This window comes from Ahaetulla prasina, chromosome 10, assembly GCF_028640845.1.
Source record: "Ahaetulla prasina isolate Xishuangbanna chromosome 10, ASM2864084v1, whole genome shotgun sequence".
Classification (NCBI taxonomy): domain Eukaryota; kingdom Metazoa; phylum Chordata; class Lepidosauria; order Squamata; family Colubridae; genus Ahaetulla; species Ahaetulla prasina.
In genome coordinates, this window is record NC_080548.1 from 17,894,360 (window position 1) to 17,917,916 (window position 23,557).

General features: G+C 44.7%; 1 protein-coding gene across 4 annotated transcripts in view; it reads right to left on the reverse strand.

Annotated features, from left to right (window-relative positions):
* The window catches only part of LOC131204628 (mitochondrial peptide methionine sulfoxide reductase-like), a 73,688-nt gene that overhangs the window by 38,622 nt on the left and 11,509 nt on the right, over positions 1 to 23,557 (reverse strand). For all 4 annotated transcript variants that reach the window (XM_058196078.1, XM_058196076.1, XM_058196077.1 and 1 more), the window contains exons 2-4: positions 18,162 to 18,230; positions 17,088 to 17,207; positions 5,488 to 5,592 (exon numbers count right to left, since the gene is read on the reverse strand). In XM_058196078.1, coding sequence (XP_058052061.1) covers positions 5,488 to 5,592; positions 17,088 to 17,207; positions 18,162 to 18,230 — 294 coding nt within the window. The remainder of the gene's footprint in view (positions 1 to 5,487; positions 5,593 to 17,087; positions 17,208 to 18,161; positions 18,231 to 23,557) is intronic.

A 23,557-nucleotide genomic window follows, 5' to 3' on the forward strand; every position in this document is an offset into this window, starting at 1 on the left:
TGAGGGGTTGTCACAGAGAATGAGGGGAGTGACTTATCCTCCAAAGTACCAGAGGGCAGAACGGGAAATAATTGGTGGAAGCTTGTTAAAAAAAGATCCAACCTAGAAGTAAGGAAAAATTTTCTGACAGCAAGAACAATTAACCAGTAGAATAGCCTGCCTCCTAGGGCTGTAGATGTTCCATCACTGGAGGTTTTCAAAAATAAACTAGACAGCCATTTGAATGGGATGGTGTAACTTCCTGCCTTGAACGGGGGTGGGGTGGGGGTTGAACTAGAACAGGGGTCTGCAACCTTAAACACTCGAAAGAACCATTTGGACCCGTTTCCCACAGAAAAGAAAACACCGGGAGCCACAAAACCCTTCCCGTGGCTGACTATTTCTTGAGCGGCCACAAAACTAGCATATGTAGCTGAATTAAATGTTCTGTTTTCTTCTGAAACTTTTCTTTTCTTGGATTTATCCATGGTTAGCCTACCAGGGGTTGAAAAGCTCAATAAATTGTGTGCCAGCGGATATTGCACATTGGCGGTTGTGACACATACTTTGAGTGACATGGAGCCACAGCAGAGGGGTGAAAGAGCCACATGCGGCTCCAGAGCCGCAGGTTGCTGACCCTTGGATTAGAAGATCTCCGAGGTCCCTTGTAGCCTTATGATTCTATATGGCCCTTTGAAATGAGCTCAATTGTTCCACTCATGAGTTTATGAGTTAAGGTTACGCAACTCTGGACCTTAAAAAGCTACACAATGAATGAGAGAGCGTCACAAATGGGAGAACAATACGAAGTCCCAGAATTGTAGGCTAGATCACCAGTCCCTAATCCCCGGTCCGTGGACTGGCACTCGCCCGCGGCATGTCAACACCCGGTCCACACAAACAAGCGAAGCCACATCCATGGGATGCAGGCAGAACACAAAACCACACACCCCTCCAATCTATGGAAAAACTTTTCTCCATGGGATCAATCCCTGGTGCCCAAAAAGTTGGGTGCCACTTAGTGGTGAAATGTAAAATTTGTTACTATCAGTTCTGTGGGTGTGGCTTGGTGGTGGGGAGGGTAATGTGACTGGGTGGGCGTAGCCAACTTTTTTTTTACTTTTAAAAGCATTTTTTTTCTACAACCTCTTTGGCCAAAGAAAAAAATGCTTTTAAAAGGCTCCTCTGACAATCCCAGCTGAGTTGCCTGATCATCAGGCTTTTCTTTTCTTTTAAAAGCATTTTTTTTGCCTTTAAAAGAAAAAAAAAGCCTCTGACGATCAGGCAACTCGGCTGGATGGTCAGAGCCTTTTAAAAGCATTTTTACAGCATCTTCCGCCGAAGAGGTTGTAGAAAAAATGCTTTTAAAAGCCTCTGACGATCCCAGCTGAGCTGCGCGATCATCAGAGCCTTTTTTTTTTTTTACTTTTAAAGGCATTTTTTCGGCCGAAGAAAAAATGCTTTTAAAAGTTAAAAAAAAAGCCTCTGATGATCGCACGGCTCAGCTGGGCATGGTGGGGGGGAGCAGGGATTTTTGCTACCAGTTCTCCGAACCACCCACCGCCATCGCTACCGGATCGGGCGATCTGGTCCGAACTGAGAACATTTCACCCCTGGTGCCACTGGACCACTGAATCCCAATGTGAAACGAAGAGCTCAGGAGAAGGCCGCGGTGGCCCGTTTCCTTGTTATTGCAAGAAAAAACATTGGCCCGGATGCGGCCATGTTAAGTCACCAGGGGTCAAGCTTGGCTTCAAGGAAAATGTCATCTCTTCCTTTTGTGCCCGACCATGTCACTAAGGGAGAGCAGTCAGCAACGTTCCTCAGCTATAAGGCATATCTCCTTTTGAAATCTAGCACACAATGACTGTTGGGAGGGGGGAGGCAGACTTCTTCTCTCACCACCCCCACGTGCTCATTCCCTAATACTGCCATCCACACTGGCAACGTTACTCATTAAAACAAAAACCCACCATGACACACCCAGAGGAGGGCCCAGCCGGCAACACACAGAGAATGCTAATTTCCTCATTAAAATTACACTTCATTACAAAAATGCTCGGTCTTCCTAAGGCCTTCAACCCGTCCCCCCTCCCCTCCGCTGTTGCTCAGTGTTGACGTGAGGTGGGTTACAAACAGCCCTCCACCCCTCCATTTCCTCTGGTTATTAAAAAAAAAAGGGGGGGTGAGGAGAGAAACATTAGAAATCCCCAGTTCCCTCCCACCCCCCTTCTTTACAACTGAATTTCTCCTGTCTCAGCAGAGGTTCCACTAAGAGCTTCTTCACCTTTTGTGGCCTTGGTAGGGAAGGTGGGAGAAGCCATTTAAAGGAGTCGTTTAAAGCAGGGGTCTCCAACCTTGGTCTCTTTAAGACTTGTGGACTTCAACTCCCAGAGTTCCTCAGCCAGCTTTGCTGGCTGAGGGACTCTGGGAGTTGAAGTCCACAAGTTTTAAAGGGACCAAGGTTGGAGACCCCTGCTTTAAAGAGATACAGTAGCCTGAAAAATGAGGTCGGCTTACAAAATCAAGAGGAGCATGTGAGTGATTCCTGAAGAGAAAAAAAACCTTCTGCCTCAGGAGGAGTCGGGGAGTGAGTCAGGCTGGAGAAATTAGGTATTCTTTGGATGGAACCATCAAATGACTCAGCAAATAAATGAAAAACAAAATGGTATGAAGAAGGTTAAAGGTAAAGGTTCTCCTCGCACATACGTGCTAGTCGTTCCCGACTCTAGGGGGTGGTGCGCTCATCTCCGTTTCAAAGCCAAAGAGCCAGCGCTGTCCGAAGACGTCTCCGTGGTCATGCGGCCGGCATGACTCGACGCCAAAGGCGCATGGAACGCTCTTACCTTCCCACCAAAGGTCCCTATTTTTTCTACTTGCATTTTTTTACATGCTTTCCAACTGCTAGATTGGCAGAAGCTGGGACAAGTCACGGGAGCTCACCCTGTTACGCGGCACTCGGGATTCGAACTGCTGAACTGCCGACCTTTCCATCGACAAGCTCAGCGTCTTAGCCACTGAGCCACCACGTCCCTATATGAAGAAGGTTAGCTCAACTCAATAAGCTGTACAGGGAGTCCTCGATTTTCAACCATTCGTTTAGTGACAATACAGTAACGGCATTGAAAAAAAAAGTGACTTATGACCATTTTTCGCACTTACAACCGGGCAGGCATCCCCCCCACGTTCACGTGATCAAAATTTGGCCGCTTGGGCAAGTGGTTGCAGTATCCCAGGGTCATGCGGCCACCTTTTGCGGCCCATCGGACAAACAAAGTCAATGGGTAAGCCAGATTCACTTAACAACTGTGTTATTAACTTAACAATTGCAGTCATTCACTTAACAACTGGGGTAAGAATAGTTTGTAAAGGGGGGAACAAAACTCACTTAAAATTTTGGGTTGAATTGTGGTTGGAAGCTGAGGATTATCTGTATTCAAAATACTCCAAGCAGCTTTCGATCCAGGTATGGCATCTCTCTAGAACTATGTGTGTCTGCTGTATTACAGATTTTCAGGCTAGCCAGAGGCAAGCAATCTTAGCCCATCTAGCTCAATTTAGCATACTCTGCACTCAGGTAGAACAAGAAATCCCTTTTTATTAGGAGCAGGGGTCAGCAACCTGCAGCTCTGGAGCTGCATGTGGCTCTTTCACCCCTCTGCTGCGGCTCCCTGTCACTCAAAATAAGTGTCACAACCACCAATGTGCAACACCCACTGGCATGCAATTTATTGAGCTTTTCAACCCCCGGTAGGCCAACCACGGATAAATCCAAGAAAAGAACAGTTTCAGAAGAAAACAGAACGTTTAATTTCAACTACATATGCTAGTTTTGTGGCCACTCAAGAAATAGTCAGACACAGGAAGGATTTTTGTGGCTCCCGGTGTTTTCTTTTCTGTGGGAAACGGGTCCAAATGGCTCTTTGAGTGTTTAAGGTTGCCGACCTCTGCTCAGGAGGATAGTCTTAAATATTAGAATTGAAGCTGGTTTTTTACAACGGCGGTTCAATATTTTGGAGTTTCACATGTCTGCCTTTTTCAAAACGGTGGGAAGTCATGACACTGATTTTCAGCAACTGAAAACTTACTGGTGACGTTGGGAGGGAATTCCACCACAAGAGAATTCTTTTCAGAATGTGGACTTAGACCCATAAATTGCCCAAGATTCAATTAAACAACCCTTTGATCGGTCTGGGTTTAGCAATGTTTATCAATCCTTAAGCATCTAAAATATATTATTAGATCCTATTAATTATAAAATCAGGACTAAGAAAGGCAAAAAAGACAAGAGTGGTGAGAATCAGATATGAAAAGACGGCAAGAATGTGCTATTGTGTGCAAACAGACACATGGGGTCATCACATACTAAATTATGTTCTTCCTTCTTCAGTGCATTGTTAAGAGGAACCAATCAATCAATCAATCAGAATAGATTGAGGACTTAAGATTCTTATAAAATCAGCCCAGTCTGGTTTCCTATAAACCGATCTACAATTCTCTTTCCTCCTAGTCACCATAACTGTTGATAATCTAAGCTTCTATAAATTGCAGTCACAATTGGCCATGGTGGTTGAAGAATGATAGGGGCTGTAGTCAGAGGTGAGATTCAGTTATCTTCCCTACTGGTTCGCAAACGTGCATGAGTGCGCTCGCTTCACTCTCACGCGCCTCCTCTGCGCACACACACAACCTTCTGCGCATGCTCTTTGCTCGCACATTATGTCTGGGCGGGTGGGCAGAACCTCCCGCAGTCGCCACTAGCAGTTTGCGTGAATCTGCTGAATCCCATCTCTGGCTGTAGTCCGAGAGACTGCAGGGTACCGTACCAACAAAGCTGCTTTAGCATTACTTGCAAACATGATTCCTCTTGATTTGCTAGAGCAGTGTTTCTCAACCTTGGTAACTCGGAGAAGTGTGGTGTCAGTTCTGGAAGGCAATTTTCTTTTTGCTCCTTAACTGCCACATATTTTAGCTGTTGAAGTTGGGAGGGGGTTGTTGTTGGAGCGGTAGAAAGTTAGTCATAACAACATTCCGTATTCAAGGACTTTTGCCTACGTCTGATGTAGATTGCCTGAAGATTGTATCCAGTTGAGTGTAAAGGGTTGATTGGACAATATGATGAACCTGTGGGTGTGGGGCAGGGCTGTGAACTGTCAGCTGGGTGTGGAAAACCTGGAAGTTTTCAGTTTTGGGTTTTCCCAGCTGTACCAACATGACGTCTCTAATAAATTGGAACTTTGAGGAACCTCAAGCCTCAGAGCTTTATTTCGTTGGGGGTGTTCCTTGGAACCCTGACATGTGGACTTCAACTCCCAGAATTTTGGGCATTGGGGAAGGTTATCTTATGTAGTTCCATGTAAAATAGGTCTTTGAAGAATTCTGGGAATTGAAGTCCAGATATCTTCAAGCTGCCATGGTTGAGAAGAGTATTGCTTATAATAAATCCAGGTAAATAGTGGCAAAAGATTGGCTTCTCATACTGCACCTTTCCTGACCCTTAGATTTTACCTTGGGTTGGATCGTGGTTCTCCCAGAAGAATCGGAGGAGCTTTTCATAGCTGATCTTCTGTGGGTCAAACACTACACGGACTACCTCCGCATGTCCGGTCATCCCTGGAAACAGAATGGAGAAAATCACCCAATTAGAGCTTCTTCTTTTTTTGACCTTTGCAGTTGTTACAACCAATGGAAATTTACCCCGTTATGGGGCCAAGTCAGGGGTGGGGCTGCTGGGGGTTCACAGGGGTTCGGGAGAACCTCTAGCTAAGATTCTGTGCAGTTCGGAGAATCCCCAAATCCCACTCCTGGCTGGCCCCGCCCCACGAGTCCCCACACGGCCCATTTTGGATGCAGGTAAGTGCCGGGCACACGTGGAGGCTCAGGGAGGGCAAAAAACGGCCTCTGGAGCCTAGGGTGGCTTGGAGAAGCCAAAAAGGCACCCTCACCATGGTTCAAGAGGCCGACTAGGCCACGCTCACCATGGCCACACCCACCCAGCAACTGGGCAGAGAACCCCTTGCTAAAATTTTTGAAGCCCACCCCTGGGCCAAATTGATACTGCTGAGCCTTCTGTCTTGCAAATTATATTCTATGCTAGAAGTAATCCTTGACCTATGAACATTCATTTAGCGACCATCTGCATTTACAGCAACACTGGAAAAGGAGACTTACAGTCGGTTCTTGCACTCACCGCATCCCCATGGCCCTATGATAAAAATTCAGATACTTGGCAACCGGCATGTATTTATGACGATTGCGGCCTCCCAGGGTTGCGGTGACTGCCGTTTGAAACCTTCGCAGCCACCTTATGACAAGCAAAGTCAGTGGGGGAAGCTGGATTCGCGTAACGACTGCAGGGATCGTTTAAGCGCTCCTATGATTTGTTTAACGATCAAAAGAGTCATACAATCAGGCGTGTCTCCCTCAACAAATGGCATGCTTAGCCACAAGAAGTAAAGGTAAAGGTTCCCCTTGCACATACGTGCTAGTCATTCCCGACTCTAGGGGGCAGTGCTCATCTCCGTTTCAAAGCCGAAGAGCCAGTGCTGTCCGAAGACATCTCCATGGTCATGTGGCCAGCATGACTAAATACCAAAGACGCACAGAATGCTGTTACCTTCCCACCAAAGGTTGTCCCTATTTTTTCTACTTGCATTTTTTATGGGGTTTCGAACTGCTAGGTTGGCAAAAGCTGGGACAAATAACAGGAGCTCTCCCTGTTACACGGCAGCACTAGGGATTCGAACCGCTGAACTGCCGACCTTTCAATCAACAAGCTCAGCTGTCTTAGCCCCTGAGCCACCGTGTCCCTAACCACAAGAATACTGGTCCCTAAATGTGAATGGCCCTGGCTCTATTAGCCTTCAGAAGAATCGAGAAAACCTGGCATTTCTCCTGGGCACTGGGCTGGATGGGACGTGAACTCATCTTTTGGTGAAAATGATTCCTTCAGCTCAGCTATGGACCATATGTTTTGGAGTATAAGACACACTTTCTCCCCCCAAAAGAGGGTGAAAATGTTGGTGCACGTTATACACTGAATACAGCCATTTTTGGCCTCCCGAAACCCTGCCCGGCGCGTCCAGTTTTTGCCAAAAAGAGTCCCGCTATTCACAAAAACGGGATGCGCAGAGGGTTTGGGAGACCTGCAGAATGCTCCAGGGGGCTGGGGAGGGCAAAAACGCAACGTGTGGGGTGGGGGGTTTGGGAGGCCAGAAACAGGCCTGTTTTTTGCAAAAACTGGAACATTTTTGCCTTCCCCAGCCCCCAAGAGCACTCTGCAGACCTCCCAAACTCTCTGCGCGCCCCATTTTTGGCCTCCCAGCCCCCCCATGCAATGCATTTTTGCCCTCCCCCGCCCCCCGGAACACTCTGCAGGCCTGCCCCAAACCCTCTGCGCATCCCATTTTTCACAGAAACAGGATGTGCAGAGGGTTTGGGAGGCCTGCAGAACTGGGGTGAAATCCAGCAAGTTCTGACAGGTTCTGGAGAACCGGTAGCGGAAATTTTGAGTAGTTCGGAGAACTGGCAAATACCACCTCTTGCTGGTCCCAGAGTGGGGTGGGAATGGAGATTTTGCAGTATCCTTCCCCTGCCATACCACGCCCACCAAGCCACGCCCACAGAACCGATAATAAAAGAATTTGGATTTCACCACTGCTGCAGAGTGCTCCTGGGGGCCGGGGAGGGCAAAAACTTTTTTTCTTGTTTACCTCTTCTAAATCTTGGTGCGTCTTATACTATGATGCGTCTTATAGTCCGAAAAATACGGTATCTGACAGTGCTTTGGTGTGTTGAATCTATATGGTTTGATATTTTTTAAAAATGGAATGATTTTGCCACTCAGGGTCCAAATTTATGAGTTGAGTGGCCTTGCATATTCCTTAACTAAATAAATCAGTCCCCAGTACTGGAACTACAGGAACTAGGAGAAGCTGTTAAGAAATACATAAGGAACAAAAAGGTACATAAGGAACAAAAAGGTAAAGGCCAGCGTGTAGTGGAGTTTAATGTGTGGCTAAAGGAGTGGTGTAAAAGGGAAGGCTTTGGTTTTATTAGTCATGATGTCTGCAACTGGTCCAATGAAAAATTGTACAAAAGAGATGGATTGCATCCATCAAAGAAAGGGACTGAGTTACTTAGCAATACATTCACAGATTTTCTGGATAAACATTTAAACCGAACAGTGGGGACAGAGAATTAACTGATATAGAAAATTTCTGTCCCCAGCAATCGAAAACTAAAAGGGTTATCAGTGCATGTAACATAGATGTCTGTATGGGTAAGACTATCAACCATGCTATCAAGCAAAACCAAGCATTTAACAGTGAGTGCCATACCATGTGCACTAAACCAACAGGTGGCATGAAAGTAGGGGCAGTCAACACAGGTTATGTAGACAGTAAACACAAGATCAATCCAAATGGACTCAAATGTCTATACACCAATGCACAGAGTATGAGGAATAAACAGGGTGAATTAGAACCAAGTAAATGAGGGTAGATATGATATTGTTGCCATTACGGAAACTTGGTGGGATGAAACTGACAAATGGAACATACAGCTAGAGGGATATAAATTATTTAAAAGAAATAGACCAAATAAAAGAGGAGGTGGAGTTGCACTATATATAAGAAATAACTACATCTCTACAGAAATAGAGCACAACAATGATGAAAATCATCTTGAATGTATTTGGGTCAATATAAAAGGGTGAAAACGATATTGCCATAGGTCTATACTATAGGCCACCCAACCAAACAGAGGAAGTAGATGAACTTTTGCTAGTCAGCTAACTAAGGTATGTAGGAAGCACATCACAGTAGTAATGGGGATTTTAACTACCCTGACATCAACTGGGAAACAAACTCTGCACCAAGTGGAAGATCCAACAGGTTCCTAACAAACCTAGCAGACAACTTTGTTTCCCAAAAATAGAGAAGGCGACAAGGATCAGCCATATTGGACTTAATTCTCACTAACAGAGATGAAATGATAGAAGGTGTTGAAGCTACAGGAACCTTGGGGCAAGTGACCACGCAATATTGGAATTCAACATTAAGCAAATACAAGTAGTAGAACAAAGTCAAACTAGAGTCTTGGACTTTAAGAGAGCTAATTTCAATAAACTTAGAGAGATCTTGAGAAGGATTCAATGGATGAGAATCCTCAGGGGGAAAACAACTCAAGAAGCTTGGGAAATTTTGAAAAGTGAGATTATAAAAGCACAGTCTAACACAATACCAATGAAGAAGAAAAATAGTAGATCACAAAAGAAACCAGCATGGATGCATAAAGAACTATCTGACAAATTGAAAGACAAAAGGACAAATATAAAAAGTGGAAAGAGGGGCAAATAACTAAGGCAGAATATCAGCAACAGCCCGAGCCTGTAAAGATGAAGTGAGGAAAGCTAAGGCTCACAATGAACAAAGGCTAGCGACAAAAGTAAAAATAATAAAAAGCTTTTTACAACATGTTAAAAACAAGAAAAAAGTCAAGGAAACAATTGGCCCATTGCTGGGAGAAAGTGGCAAGAAGATGACAAGCAACAGGGAGAAAGCAGATCTACTTAACTCATATTTTGCATCTGTCTTTACACAAAAGGAAAAAACAATCCAACCTATCAAAAACAGCACTACAAAAAACAGATTAGACACACAAGTTAAAATAGGGAAGAAAATGGTAAGTGAACACCTGTCTACCCTAGACGAGTTCAAATCACCAGGACCGGATGGATTACACCCCAAGGTTCTGAAGGAACTGGCAGACGTGATCTCAGAACCACTGAACTATATCTTTCAAAGATCCTGGAGCACAGGGAGCTGCCAGAGGACTGGAAAAGAGCTGATGTAGTTCCCATCTTCAAAAAGGAAAAAACAGATCCAGGAAACTACAGACCTATCAGTCTGACCTCAATACCGGGAAGATTCTGGAAAAGATAATCAAGCAACGAATCACCGAACACCTAGAAGCAAACAAAGTAATAACCAAAAGCCAACATGGGTTTGTCAAAACAGATCATGCCAGACTAATCTTATCGCATTCTTTGACAAAATGACAAAATTAGTAGACCAGAGGAATGCTGTTGATATAATTTACTTGGACTTCAGTAAAGCATTTGATAAAGTAGACCATAACCTACTACTAGATAAAGTAGAAAATGTGGGTTAGACAGCACCACCACCAGATGGATTCGTAACTGGCTGACCAACCGCACTCAACGTGTAGTCCTCAACGGAACTACATCCACATGGAGGAAGTATGCAGTGGAGTACCCCAAGGCTCTGTTTTAGGCCCAGTACTCTTCAACATCTTCATCAATGACTTGGACGAGGGATAGATGGGGAACTCATCAAATTTGCAGATGACACCAAGCTGGCAGGAATAGCCAACACTCCAGAAGATAGGCTCAAGTTACAGAAAGATCTTGACAGACTTGAACATTGGGCGCTATCTAACAAAATGAAATTCAACAGTGAAAAAGTAAGGTTCTACATTTAGGCCAAAAACAAAATGCACCAGTACCGTATATGTGGTACCTTGCTCAATAGTAGTACCTGTGAGAGGGATCTTGGAGTCCTAGTGGATAACCATCTAGATATGAGCCAGCAGTGTGCAGCAGCTGTTAAAAAGCCAACACAGTTCTGGGCTGCATAAACAGAGGATAGAATCAAGATCACGTGAAGTGCTAGTACCACTTTATAATGCCTTGGTAAGGCCACACTTGGAATATTGCATCCAGTTTTGGTCGCCACGATGTAAAAAAGATGTTGAGACTCTAGAAAGAGTGCAGAGAAGAGCAACAAAGATGATTAGGGGACTGGAGGATAAAACATATGAAGAACGGTTGCAGGAACTGGGTATGTCTAGTTTAACAAAAAGAAGGACTAGGGGAGACATGATAGCAGTGTTCCAATATCTCAGGGGCTGCCACAGAGAAGTGGGAGTTGGGCTGTTCTCCAAAGCACCTGAGGGTAGAACAAGAAGCAATGGGTGGAAACTGATCAAGGAAAGAAGCAACTTAGAACTAAGGAGAAATTTCCTGATAGTTAGAACAATTAATCAGTGGAACGACTTGCCTGCAGAAGTTGTGAATGCTCCAACACTGGAAATTTTTAAGAAAATGTTGGATAACCATCTGACTGAGATGGTGTAGGGTTTCCTGCCTGGGCAGGGGGTTGGACTAGAAGGCCTCCAAGGTCCCTTCCAACTCTGATGTTATGTTATGTTATGTTATGTTATGTTAATAGGTAGAAAGTTGAGGGCAACTTCTTCCATTGCTTCTAAAGTCCTTCTTGTTATTTTTTTCCATTTAAGGCAATGTGGCCCTCAATTACAGTTCATTTAGCGACTGTTCAAAGTTACAACAGCACTGAAAAAAGTGACTTCTGACTGTTTTTCACACTTATGACCGTTGAAGCATCCCGATAGTCGCATGATCAAAATTCGGACAGTTGACAACTTATGTTTATGATGGTTGCAGTGCCTGAGGGGGTCATGTGATCCTCTTTTGTGACCTTTTGTCACAAAAGGTCAATGGGGAAGCCAGATTCACTTAACAACCATGTTACCAAACAACTGCAGTGATTCACTTAACGACCTATGGCAAGAAAGGTCGTAACATGGGGCAAAACTTGCTTAACAACTGTCTCACTTAGCAACAGAAATTTTGGGCTCAATTGTGGCCGTAAGTGGAGGACAACCTGTAACGGGAACTCGTTCAGTGGGAGCCCATCTATAAAACAGAACTGATATCAGCAAATACAGACTTTTGTCATAGTACTGTCAGACTCTGCTCTTTCGAAAAGTTGTTATCCGAAAGCCCAAATGAACCACATGTCTTAACAGAATAACACAGTTGGAAAGGACCTTGGAGGTCTTTTAACCCAACAGAGTTGGAAGTGACCTTTAACAGATTAACAGAGTTGGAAGGGACCTTGTAGGTCATCTAGTCCAACCCTCCATCCATACAGGATACCTTACACCATTTCTGACAAATGGCAGTCCAATTTCTTCTTGAAAGTCTCAAGCGATGAAGCTCCCACAACTCCCGAAGGCAACTTCTCTTCCATGGGTTGATTGCTCTCACTGTCAGAAAAGTTCTCCTTATTTCTAGGTTGAATCTCTCCTTGGTCAGTTTCCATCCATTAATCCTTGTCTGGCCTTCAGGTGCTTTGGAAAATAGCTTGACCCCTTCCTCTCTGTGACAGGCCCTCAAATATTGGAACACTGCTACCATGTCTCCCCCGGTCCTTCTCTTCACACCTTGGAGGTCTCCCTGCTCAAGCAGGAGATCCTTTACCATTTCAGACAAATGACTGCTCAGTCTCTTCTTAAAAGCCTTCCGTGGTGGAACAACATCCATAACTTCTGAAGACAAGACGTTCCATTGCTTAATTGTTCTCACTGTCAGGAAATTTCTCCTTCATTCTAGGTTACTTCTCCCCTTGATTAGTTTCCATGGTGGCTCACTGGCTAAGACGCCGAGCTTGTTGATCAGAAAGGTCGGCAGTTCAGCGGTTCGAATCCCTAGTATAGGGTCTCCTGCATGAGCAGGGGGTTGGACTAGATGACCTTCAAAGGTCCCTTCCAACTCTGTTACTGTCATCCATTCTTACTGGTGCTTTGGAAAATAGGTTGATTTCACCACCACCCCACCTCTTCTTTGTGGCAGCCCCTCAAATATTGGAACACTGCTATCCTGTCATCAACTAGACCGCAAGCTACTTCTTGGCATGCTTCCTGAAGCAGATAATATTCATACCGCAATTTAAGAGCAGCACTGCAGGGGTTAATCCAGAGCCTTCATCCCACTTGGAAACACTTGACACATTCCCATTAGATTAATATCTCCTGTCTAAAGGAGGAATTTCTCCTTTCACTGCCGTACCCTCATTCCCCCGTGGAGTTTGAAATTCTCATCAGAGATGCATTTCCCTGAAGCGGTTTCTAGTTAATTTTACTCAAGCAAGCCTGCTGACCCTCCTATGGTAATTAGGAGGGGGGGAAGGGGACGGGGGAGGAAGGGGGGGAATGTTCAATTCCACCGGCAACCAGGCAAGAAAAGCTGGTGAACATGCCATGCCTACTGTGCTGGGCCCTGCTGCAGTCAAATGAGAACAAGGCAGAGAAGGGATGAATAGGCAATATAAAGAAGAGACTGGCAGTGGTTGGATGCGGTGGGGGAAAAATCTTGTACTCAGTGGTTTTCCTGCTACAAGAGAAGCAAAGGGGAGCAGGTGACCTAGCCCTGTTTGGGTCTCCCAACCACAACACAGTTGTACCACACGGACAAATAGCCAATGGGGCTACCAGAGTCCATAGGTCTGTCTGCAAGGAATATAAATCCTTCCATTCCCCACCATCCAGTCAGAGCTGAAGGAGCTTCTTGAATGAGAAGCAGAAGGTCTTCAAAAGAAAAAACCAGAAAGTCCAATTGCCTCTTGAGAAAAGCACCTTTGGGACAACCATGACCTGGATGATTGAAAATCTCCAGTGATGGAGCATCCACAACTTCTGGAAGCAAGCTGTTCCACTGGCTAATTGTTCTCATTGTCGGTAAATTTGTCCTTAGTTCTAGGTTGGTCCTTTCCTTGATTAATTTCCATTGATCCTTTTATTAGGGCAGCCATTTGCAACAATACTAGTAGAGGGGAATATCTACAGCTCAGGATTGAACTGTAGAGTCTTTGATGCTCTCTGACCTTGGTTGTTCTCTCGGCTCAGTTCTCCAAGCAAGAAGCCAACCAAGTTCTGGGAGCACCAAGGACTCCACATCTGCAACAATAGCAGTCCCCAAGGCAGCCTGCTGCAATCAGGTTCAAATATCCTAACTTGCACAGCTACATTATCTCTGCCCTCTGCCGCACCCAAGAGGGAACTGCATACCTGCGTGATAACTATCACCTTACGCTACTTCGAAAAGTACCGTATTTTTTGGAATATAAGACGCACCAGAATATAAGACGCACCTTAGTTTTTGGGGAGGAAAATAAGAAAAAAGCTGATTGGCAGGTGGATCGGCCTCCCAGAATACCCCCAATCAGCTGTTCCCAGAGGTGAATTTTAGCAATAGGTTCCTTGGTTGTGAGCTCTGTGCCTTGCTTTTTTTTTTGCTTTTTTTTTCTGCCTCTGAAAGCCTCCAAAACAGAACTTCAGAAAAAAAGCCTCTGAAGCTCTGTTTGGAGGCTTTTTTTCTGAAGCTCTGTTTGGGGGCTTCTTTTCTAAAGCTTCGTTTCTGATGCTTTTTTTCAGCCTCTGCAACCTCTGTTTGAGAAGCTGGGTGGGGCTACATTCGGAGTATAAGATGCACCCAGGTTTTCGCCCTCTTTTTTGGGGGGAAAAGGTGTGTCTTATACTCTGAAAAATACGGTGAGTCTAAGTGCTATTGCTATTGCTACTTCTTAAAGCAGCTACATCCTTTGATGACCTCATATTGAGTTCGTCCACACAATCGTTCTTACAAACCTAGCGGTTGCATTTGAGTCACACACTAACCATGCTTAGTGTGTTTTATTCTAAGCCTGGTTAGTTTTAATTCTGGTAGGGTTTTATGTTTGTATATATATTTTAACCTTTGATCCTGTACCTATCCAACCATTGGTTCATTTAACAATTAAGATCAGATCTTTATTCTGGGGAATTCTAGAATGATCTGGAAAATGCTAGAATGTTCCCTTCCCCTTCGGACCATGATGGACCTCCAGCTAGACTGTGCAGTTCCTGAATCAGCGAGTTTTGTACCTCCTTAGAGGCAGCATTGCCTTTTATGAACCTGGGAGTAGAACACTTGTGTCTTCTCTGGCCTTCCCCAGACAAACGCATCTATTGGCAGAGTTAATCCTCCCTCCCCAATCTGGATCCCGCAGAAATCAGAGCAAAAGAGTTTTGCAGCTTAACTGCAAAAGCATTTTAAATGTGGGTATGGAAGATTATCTGTCTGAAAGAAACGTTCTCTACATCTGTCATCTACATTCTGGGTATTAAGACAATATTAAGGAAGTGGGGGGAGGACAATCTCTTTGCTCACACGCGTGCATGCACACACACACACAAACACACTAAGTTATCTTACTCTCCAAAACAATTAATCTGTCAAATCTGCAAATTGCATTTATATCTCCCAATCTTTGTCTCGTTTTTAGAAAATCAGGGATGCACTGATTGCGGTGCTGGAGGCAACAAAGCAGGGAGCCAGATTTTTTCCCAACACAATCTTATAAACCAAGTGTTCCCAACCAGTGGTGGTATTCAGCCGGTTCGCACTGGTTCAGGCGAACCGGTTGTTAAATTACCTCCCCACCCCGCTATCAAAGTGGACATTGGGTGCTGCGGTGCGGTGCAGAAACGGGCAACGGAATGGCCGGCACGAGGGAAGGAGAAGGCTGCTGTGATGACCCGGGGTGTGACACAAAGGCAACACAGCCAGAGAACCGATATGAGTCCCTTTATTATCACCAACTGTGCCCCCAATGTCCCTTTCAACTCTCCGGCCTGGAGAGAGCTCTTCCACCAACCTGTAATAGTCTGTGGCTGACAATACTTCAGTCCCATGTTGTAAAAGAAAACTTTCAATAAAAAATCCAACAAGGCAAGACCAGGTAATTAATCCAGCAGGGCAACCAAAATAGGGAATTCCAGAATTGAAGTAGCATGGCAGTAATATCAAACCAGTTGGGAGGATGCCAGGACTTCAGATAAACACCAGATGAACTCAGTGTTTGTTCCCAACAACCGCCCCTCCCATTTGCCTTTCCTTTTAAACTCCATCAGCAGCTGTGCCTTGTAAAGAGGATTGGGTCCCTTTCCTTCCTCGGAAGCCACGCAACCCACATTGCTCTCTTCTCCATTCCTCCCTAAGATGAGGAGAGGGTGGGCCTTGGTCTTCATCTGGAACCCTCTCTCCCTTGTTCTACCTCTCTCCTGCTCTGCCCAGCCTGACTTTGCACTTCTCCAGTTTCTTCCACAGCCAACGGATCCACTCTCTCACTCTCTGTCAGCTGTTCTTCTTCCCCTTCGGATTCAGACTCCGAGAGGGGCATGACAGCTGCTTTCCCTCTTTCTTCTCCCTGCTCCTCCTCCTTCCCTCATGCTGGCCGCTCCATTGCCCGTTGCAGTGCAGCGCCCAGGGTCAGGTTGGCGGGCCTAGCCAATGGTTCCTGCTTATCTCCATCAGGGTCATCTTCCTTACTTTCTGCATGAACGGACCTGGAGATGATCTGGTTCAAATAGTTTTGGGATGGAGATACTCAATTTGAGACCTACTTCCCTTTTGACCCTCATCCTTCCTGCTTTCAGATTCTTCTGCCACTTGGGAGTTACCGTATTTTTTGGAGTATAAGACGTACCTTTTTCCCCCAAAAGAGAGGGTGAAAATCTGGATGCGTCTTATACTCCGAATGTAGCCCCACCCAGCTTCTCAAACGGAGGTTTCAGAGGCTGAAAGAAGCTTCAGAAAAGAAGCCCCCAAACAGAGCTTCAGAAAAAAAGCCCCAATTGAGGCTTTCAGAGTCAGGAAAAAAAGTTTTTTTTTGAAACAGTTTCAGAAGTTTCAGAGGCAGAAAAAAAGCAAAAAAACAAAACAAAAGCAAGGCACAGAGCTGACAATCAAGGAACCTGTTGCTAAAATTCACCTCTGGGAACAGCTGATTGGGGGTATTCCGGGAGGCCAATCCACCTGCCAATCAGCTTTTTTCTTATTTTCCTCCCCCAAAACTAAGGTTTTTGTATACTCCAAAAAATACAGTATGTACCGCTTCACAGTGCTTTACAGCCCTCTCTAAGAGGTTTACAGAGTCAGCATATTACCTCCAACAACCTGGGTAGTAGATGCCAACCTATAAGCTCAGAAGCATATTTTTTTGTGGAACTGAATCCAAAGTTCTGCACAAGCCTGGTTTGAAACTGACTGGGTAAAGTGTGCAATGTCACACAGCTACATCAGTATAAAGTTGAAAATCAGAAAATCAAGGCAAGTGAGTCTCAACTTATTGTCTTTTGTTTCAACTGGAGAGAAAGTAAAGACCGTCAGTCTCGTATGTACAAGCCCCCCAATCTCTTTCACGGAGAAACAGCTTCCACCCAGAGTTCTTCTCAAGAAGACTTACCGCTGCAGACTTCTCGGTAGGTAGGATTGGGGGTGAAGCCTCCTGAGAACCCCACCTGTGTGGAGAAGACTCCCGACAGTTTCCAAAACATTTTTTCTGCTCCCCAGAAACATCCCATGCCTGTGAAGGAAACAAAGAAAAAGAAAAGCCATCTTAATAAGTGACTCATGAAGATGTTCTATGTCAGAGGTGTCTAATCTCAGCAACTTTAAGACTTGTGGACTTCAATTTCCAGAATTCCCCAGCCAGCCAGCCAGGCAAGTAACAGCAAGGTATTGTGGTTTGCTGGCGGCCTGCAAAGCTGACAGCAGAGTCGGACAGTGAGGAGGTTGGGGAGGAACATGGGCCAGTCCTGGAGTCTGGGGAAGGCTCGGACGAGGGCTCTGCATCGGAGGCAGAGAGAGGGCCAGGGCCATCTGGTAGTTATGTGCTGCCTCCGGAATCTGACATCAACGAGGCAGAAGAACAATGTGAGCCTGTTCCTAGTGTGCGCATGCACAGAGCTGCTAGAAGGCAAGAACAATTAAGGAAAAAAAGGGTGACTCGGGAGTAAGGCTTGGAGTTGACTGGCCCCTCCCATAAGACATAAAAGAGGAGCAAACAGACGTGAGCCATTGCAGGAAGCAATCAGTTCGTATAGTCGGTTCAAGCTCTGAGAAGTCCTGTTTGACTCTGTGCTCCGTTTGGCCTTGCAAAACTAATCGGCAATTAGGCCTCTGGCAGCATTTCAAGGGAGATAAAGGTGGGTGCTTATCAACGTTACCCTGAACGACTGTGTCAACTCGAGCAGACATCTGTCGGAATCTGCACAGACTGTTTGTGAATCATTACGGGCTGCAAATGATGATAATTCACAGCTCACAGCCGGCTCAATAAAAGAGGATTTTTGAGACTAAGATTGTGATTTATGCTTTCTCAGGAAGCCGAGGTCAGAACAGGTATCAACTACATAATTTCTCTGTTGCTGGATCCAGAAATTTTACTTCCTCGTTAAAATTAGAATCCAGGATTGGAGCCCGAAGTGGCGGGAGAAGGGGTGTAATTAAATCTGGCCATGGACAAATCATCACTCACCAAATATTGCCATTTGCATTCCTTCAGGAAATGGGGGATATGTTGGGTTGTTATTGACGGCATGGACAGCTGCAAAAAAACAAACAAACAGGGAAAGAAAAATCCTCAGAGGTAGTCTCAGTTAATGACCATTCATTCAGTGATTGTGGAAACAGCACTGAACAAGAAACTTATGCCCGTCCTCCAAATTGCAGCCTTCACAGGGTCCCTGCAGTTTTGTGACTGCGATTTGGGTGCCTAGCAACCAGCTCATCATGATGACCCTTGCAGCTTCCCGTAGTTACATGACTTGGGACTTTGACTGCCAGTTTCCCACAAGCAAAGTCAATGGGCCGTGATAGCTCAGGCTGTTAGAAGCCTGTTATTAGAACACAGTAGCCTGCAATTACTGCAGGTTCGAGCCCGGCCCAAGGTTGACTCAGCCTTCCATCCTTTATAAGGTAGGTAAAATGAGGACCCAGATTGTTCGGGGGGGGCAATAAGTTGACTTTGTAAAATATACAAATAGAATGAGACTATTGCCTTATACACTGTAAGCCGCCCTGAGTCTTCGGAGAAGGGCGGGATATAAATGTAAATAAAATAAAAATAAAAATGGGGAAACAGACAGGAGGTCACAAGTTGTGATCGTGCGAGGTCCTCGCTTAACGATAGCAACTGGGACTGCTGAAACGGTCACCGCTACGTGAGGCAGTCATGTGACACTGCAGTTTATAACTGTGTTGCTTAGCAACAAGGTTTTGCCCTGTCTTATGACCTTTCTTGCCACAGTTGTTAAGGGAATCCCGGCAATTAAGGGAGCAACACGGTTGCTAAAGTGAACCTGGCTTCCCGCATCGACTTTGCTTCTCAGAAGATCGCAAAAGGTGGGTCGCATAGCAACCGTCAGAAATGCCAATCCTCTGAATTCTGATCACATGACCACGGCCCGTCAATGTGAAAAAAATGGTCATGAGTCGCTTTTTTCAGTGCGGTCGTAACTTGGAATGGTCACTAAACGAAAGGGTTGTAAGTTAAGGATTTCTTGAGTTTTACTTCCTCCCCTCGCAAAGTTTGCAAGCCACGTATGCCATTTTTATAGGGCCTCTGTACTGAAAAATCGGAGTTCCAAGTACTAAAAGTATACCTTTGCAGCAGGGGTGAAATGCTCCTGGTTCGGAGTGGATTCCCCGATCCGGTAGCGATGGCAGCAGGTAGTTTGGAGAACCAGTAGCAAAAATCCCTGCCCCCCCCAATGCCAAGCTGAGCCGCGCGATCATCACAGGTTGTTGTTTTTTTTTTTTACTTTTAAAAGCACTTTTTCTTTGGCCGAAAAAATGCTTTTAAAAGCCTCTGATGATCGCACGGCTCAGCTGAGATCGTCAGAACCCTTTAAAAGCATTTTTTCTACGACCTCTTCGGCTGAAGAGGCTGTTACAAATGCTTTTAAAGAGTTCTGGCGATCAGGCAACTCTGCTGGGATCGTCAGAACCCTTTAAAAACTTTTAAAAGGCTCCTCTGGCGATCCCAGCTGAGTTGCCTGATCATCAGAGGCTTTTAAAAGCATTTTTTCTACAACCTCTTCAGCCAAAGAGGTTGTAGAAAAAATGCTTTTAAAAGTAAAAAAAAAAAGTTGGCCACGCCCACCCAGTCACATTTACATCCCCACCAAGCCACGCCCACAGAACCGGTAGCAACAAATTTTACATTTCACCCCTGCTTTGCAGGATATACACATCCATTACAGATAATCTTTGACGTATGACTGTACCAGAGGTGGTATTCAGTCAGTTCAAACCGGTTCGCCTGAACCGGTAGCGGAAACCCTAACCCAGGGGTCTGCAAACTTGGTTCTTTTAAGACTTGTGGAATTCAACTCCCAGAGTTCTTCAGCCAGCAAAGCTGGCTGAGGAACTCTGGGAGTTGAAGTCCACAAGTCTTAAAAGAACCAAGTTTGCAGACCTCTGCCCTAACCCATGCCCCAGCTCTATACCATCCTATTTAGGAACATTTTTGAGTCCGGGCACATGCGCAGAAGGCGCACGCACCAGCAAAGCCCATGTGTGGAAGGCTCTGTGCATGCATGGCATGCACTCTCACATTTGCAAACCGGTAGGGAAACTAAGTGAATACCACCCCTGGAGTGTACCCAAAATTTCCATTACTACGCATGGTAGTTGTTAAGTGAGCTTTGCCCCATTTTATGACCTTTCTTGCCACAGCTGTTAAATAAATCACTGCAGTTGTTAAGTAAGCCACTGTATTGTTAAGTGAAATGTGGCTTCCCCGTCGGGGTGGCTATTCCTTACATGCATTTTGTCTGTATGTTTTGGATACAGTTTTGTCAGCCTTTTTAATTTGGCCATGAATAAAAAAGCTGTTATTTTTTGCAAGCCTCGTCTGGAGTCTCACTCTCTTTGGCATCTCAGTGGCTCAGGGAAACTTCTGGGACTTTACAAAGGTTATTTCCTCGTTCTCTTACAGCATCCCATCCAACATCTGGAGAGCCCTCTAAATAACGGTTTAAGTAGTGCAATATAGATTATCCAGGTATCTATCGGTCTCTCTGTGCCTCATACACACACACACACAAACACTGCATTATCAGAGATTGAGAGGATCTATTGATTGCAATAGTAAAGCGACTTTGTATAAAAAAGCACGTATATGTATTTTACTCCTGTATATTCTTGTATTGTTGAAAATGAAACTCCAAATCAAACTTCACATTATCCCAAAGCAGTGTTTCTCAACCTTCAGCAATTTTAAGATGGGTGGACTTCAGCTCCCAGAATTCCTCTGCCACCTGGGGTCAGAGAATGACAGTTAGAAAGATCAATCAAGTCTACCTGCTAACCTACAGTAGTGGCCAAAATTGTGGAAACCTTTTGGGGAAAGTGTATTTTTGAGGTTTGATGGCTAATAACACCACTTTTTTTGGGGGGGGGGAGTTTCAAGATAATCCTATTCCACTGCTGGAATAGCCTGGGAATAGCCCAGACCTTAACCCAATTGAAAATCTATGGAGCCGACTAAAGAAACTTGTTAGTCAGAAGTGACCCAGCAATAAAACCCAGTTAATAGAAGCCATCATTAAATCTTGGTTTCATATTATAACAGCTGCAGAACTGAAAGACTTGGTTCACTCCATGGGAAGATGTTGTAAGGCCGTAATTCATGGTTACCCAACTATTAACTGACATGGTGATAATTTTTGTATATCTCATTTTTTTTTTGGTGATAATTTTTGTATATCTCATTTTTTCTTTGGTGATAATTTTTGTATATCTCGTTTTTTTCTACAGGTTTCACTTTTCTTCTTTATACCGTAACTGCTGTTCTAATAGCAAATCCTTCATAAAAGTTATTGCATTATATTCTTGATTAAATTATCTTTCCATTGATATATAATTTTATGGTACCACTCCAAAAAAAAAGTGGTGTTATTTGCTAGTTTCAGAAAGTACACTTTTCCCAAAAGGTTTCCACAATTTTGCCCACTACTGTACTTGGACATAAAATTGGTTCTAGAAGGAAAACAATTAAATTATTTTAACTCCACAACTTTCTTCTCAATAAAACTTGCTCAAGAGAACTCGGTGAGAATAGTAGAGCTTGGGAAAGAATTACTTTCAAGTTAGGTGAATGACCAGACAACCTGACATGAAATCTGCCTATGAATTCATTCAAGGCTTCTTTTAAAAACTACAGGGACTGTTGCTGTATCTGATGGCAGCAGCTTCTACAATTTAAGTCCATCTTATATAAAAAGTGTTTTGTTTTGGTTTTTGGTTATACCTTTAGAGATGACCCTGAGTTATAACAGGGGAGAATAATATCTCTACCTGTATTTTCCACACCATGTATGACCACAGGGAATCTTCATTTAGTGACGGTCTTGTTTAACAACCGTTCACCACTGCAGTGGGGCTGACCAAGTCATCTTATGACCAATCCTTTCACTTATGAACTTCTGCAGGTCTATAAAGCTGAAGTAAGATCTTAAGCACTGTTGTGGTTTCATTTAGTGACTGCTTTGCTTAATGACAAAGTTGCTGATGGTCACTAAATGAGGACTACCTGTATACATACCTTTGAGTTTCTTGCTGACTACCGGCTCTAAGCTACAAATAATGCAGTCTTTCCTTTAACACCTACAATAATTTCTGTTGCCTCTGTCTCCTTTTTAAAATATGCTTTTTTAAAAAAACAAAAAAAAGGATATTTCCCCTTCTTTTAGCTATACTGCATTAGATCAGATCTCTGCTTGTGTTTCTTCTATACCTACAACTTCAAAACGGAGCCTGCCGGCTGTCGTGTCAAATATTGCAGCCTGAATCCTGAAACATTTTCTCATTTCTATTCAGGTTTTTAAAAAACCAACAACAACCTTCACTTTACCTAATGAATTAATTTTCAGAAAACCCAGGCAAATTCAGGCTGAAGCATGGTATCTCCCACCTGGGTGTGCCGACGGTCTTGAGATGTGTTTAAATATATATATACATTATACTATGACCAAAACATCAGAGACATCGACTGGAAAGAAAGGAGCACCCAAGCATAAACCTGACTCATTTTCTTCCAATCCTTCGTTAAGTTCAGCGAGACTGTAATTTCTTTGTCTTCCTGGATGTCTCACACCTACAAAGGCGGCCGAGACACACCGGCAGCTCTATCGAAGAGGCTTCAAAGTGAGCAGCGGGGTGAAGATCCTGGCAGGATATTCCTTCTTTTTCCTAGGTCCATCTTAGAGCAAACAGCATCCTGTCCAAGCTTCCTTCCATGCAGGAGCTCCTGGCACAGCTTTAACCCGTCTTCTGCACCACACCCACCAAAAGCGGTTAGAAAAAGCTGGCAACCCTGAACCAGCAAAGCTGCAGCCACGCTTCAGTTCTGCCTCACCTTCTTAAAGCTCGTGGATGCCCAGGACCAAAGACTAGATGCTGAAGAGCATCAGCAACGTAGAGGCAGCCCCACGGCGGGCCAACATGCCGTACGGTTTGAGAAAGGAGATGCGACAAAGCAGGCATCGACTTTTGACTATTTTTTCCCCCCAAAGGGAGGCTAAAATCTACACACCCATCCTTTAAAAAAAAACAAAAACCACCTATGCCCACCCTACAACCCCGTGCCAACCCCATTCTCGTGGACTTCAGATGCAAATGTTTCCGGCTTTGGCATCCTTTTGAAAACTAAACCAGACAAAGGAACCACCGCTGGCCCAGAGGTTTTCTCCTTACCTGTTCTGGGACTACCTTCCTCCGAGGTTGAAGGGGTCCCTGTGTAAAAGCCACCTAGGGAATCCAGCCCCGCCCCTAATCAATATCCAAAGAGAGAGGTCCAAAGGCGCCACCGGAGGCCCGTTTGGATCCGGGCGACGATTCCTTGCCAAGGTGGCGAGGCAGCTTGGCAGC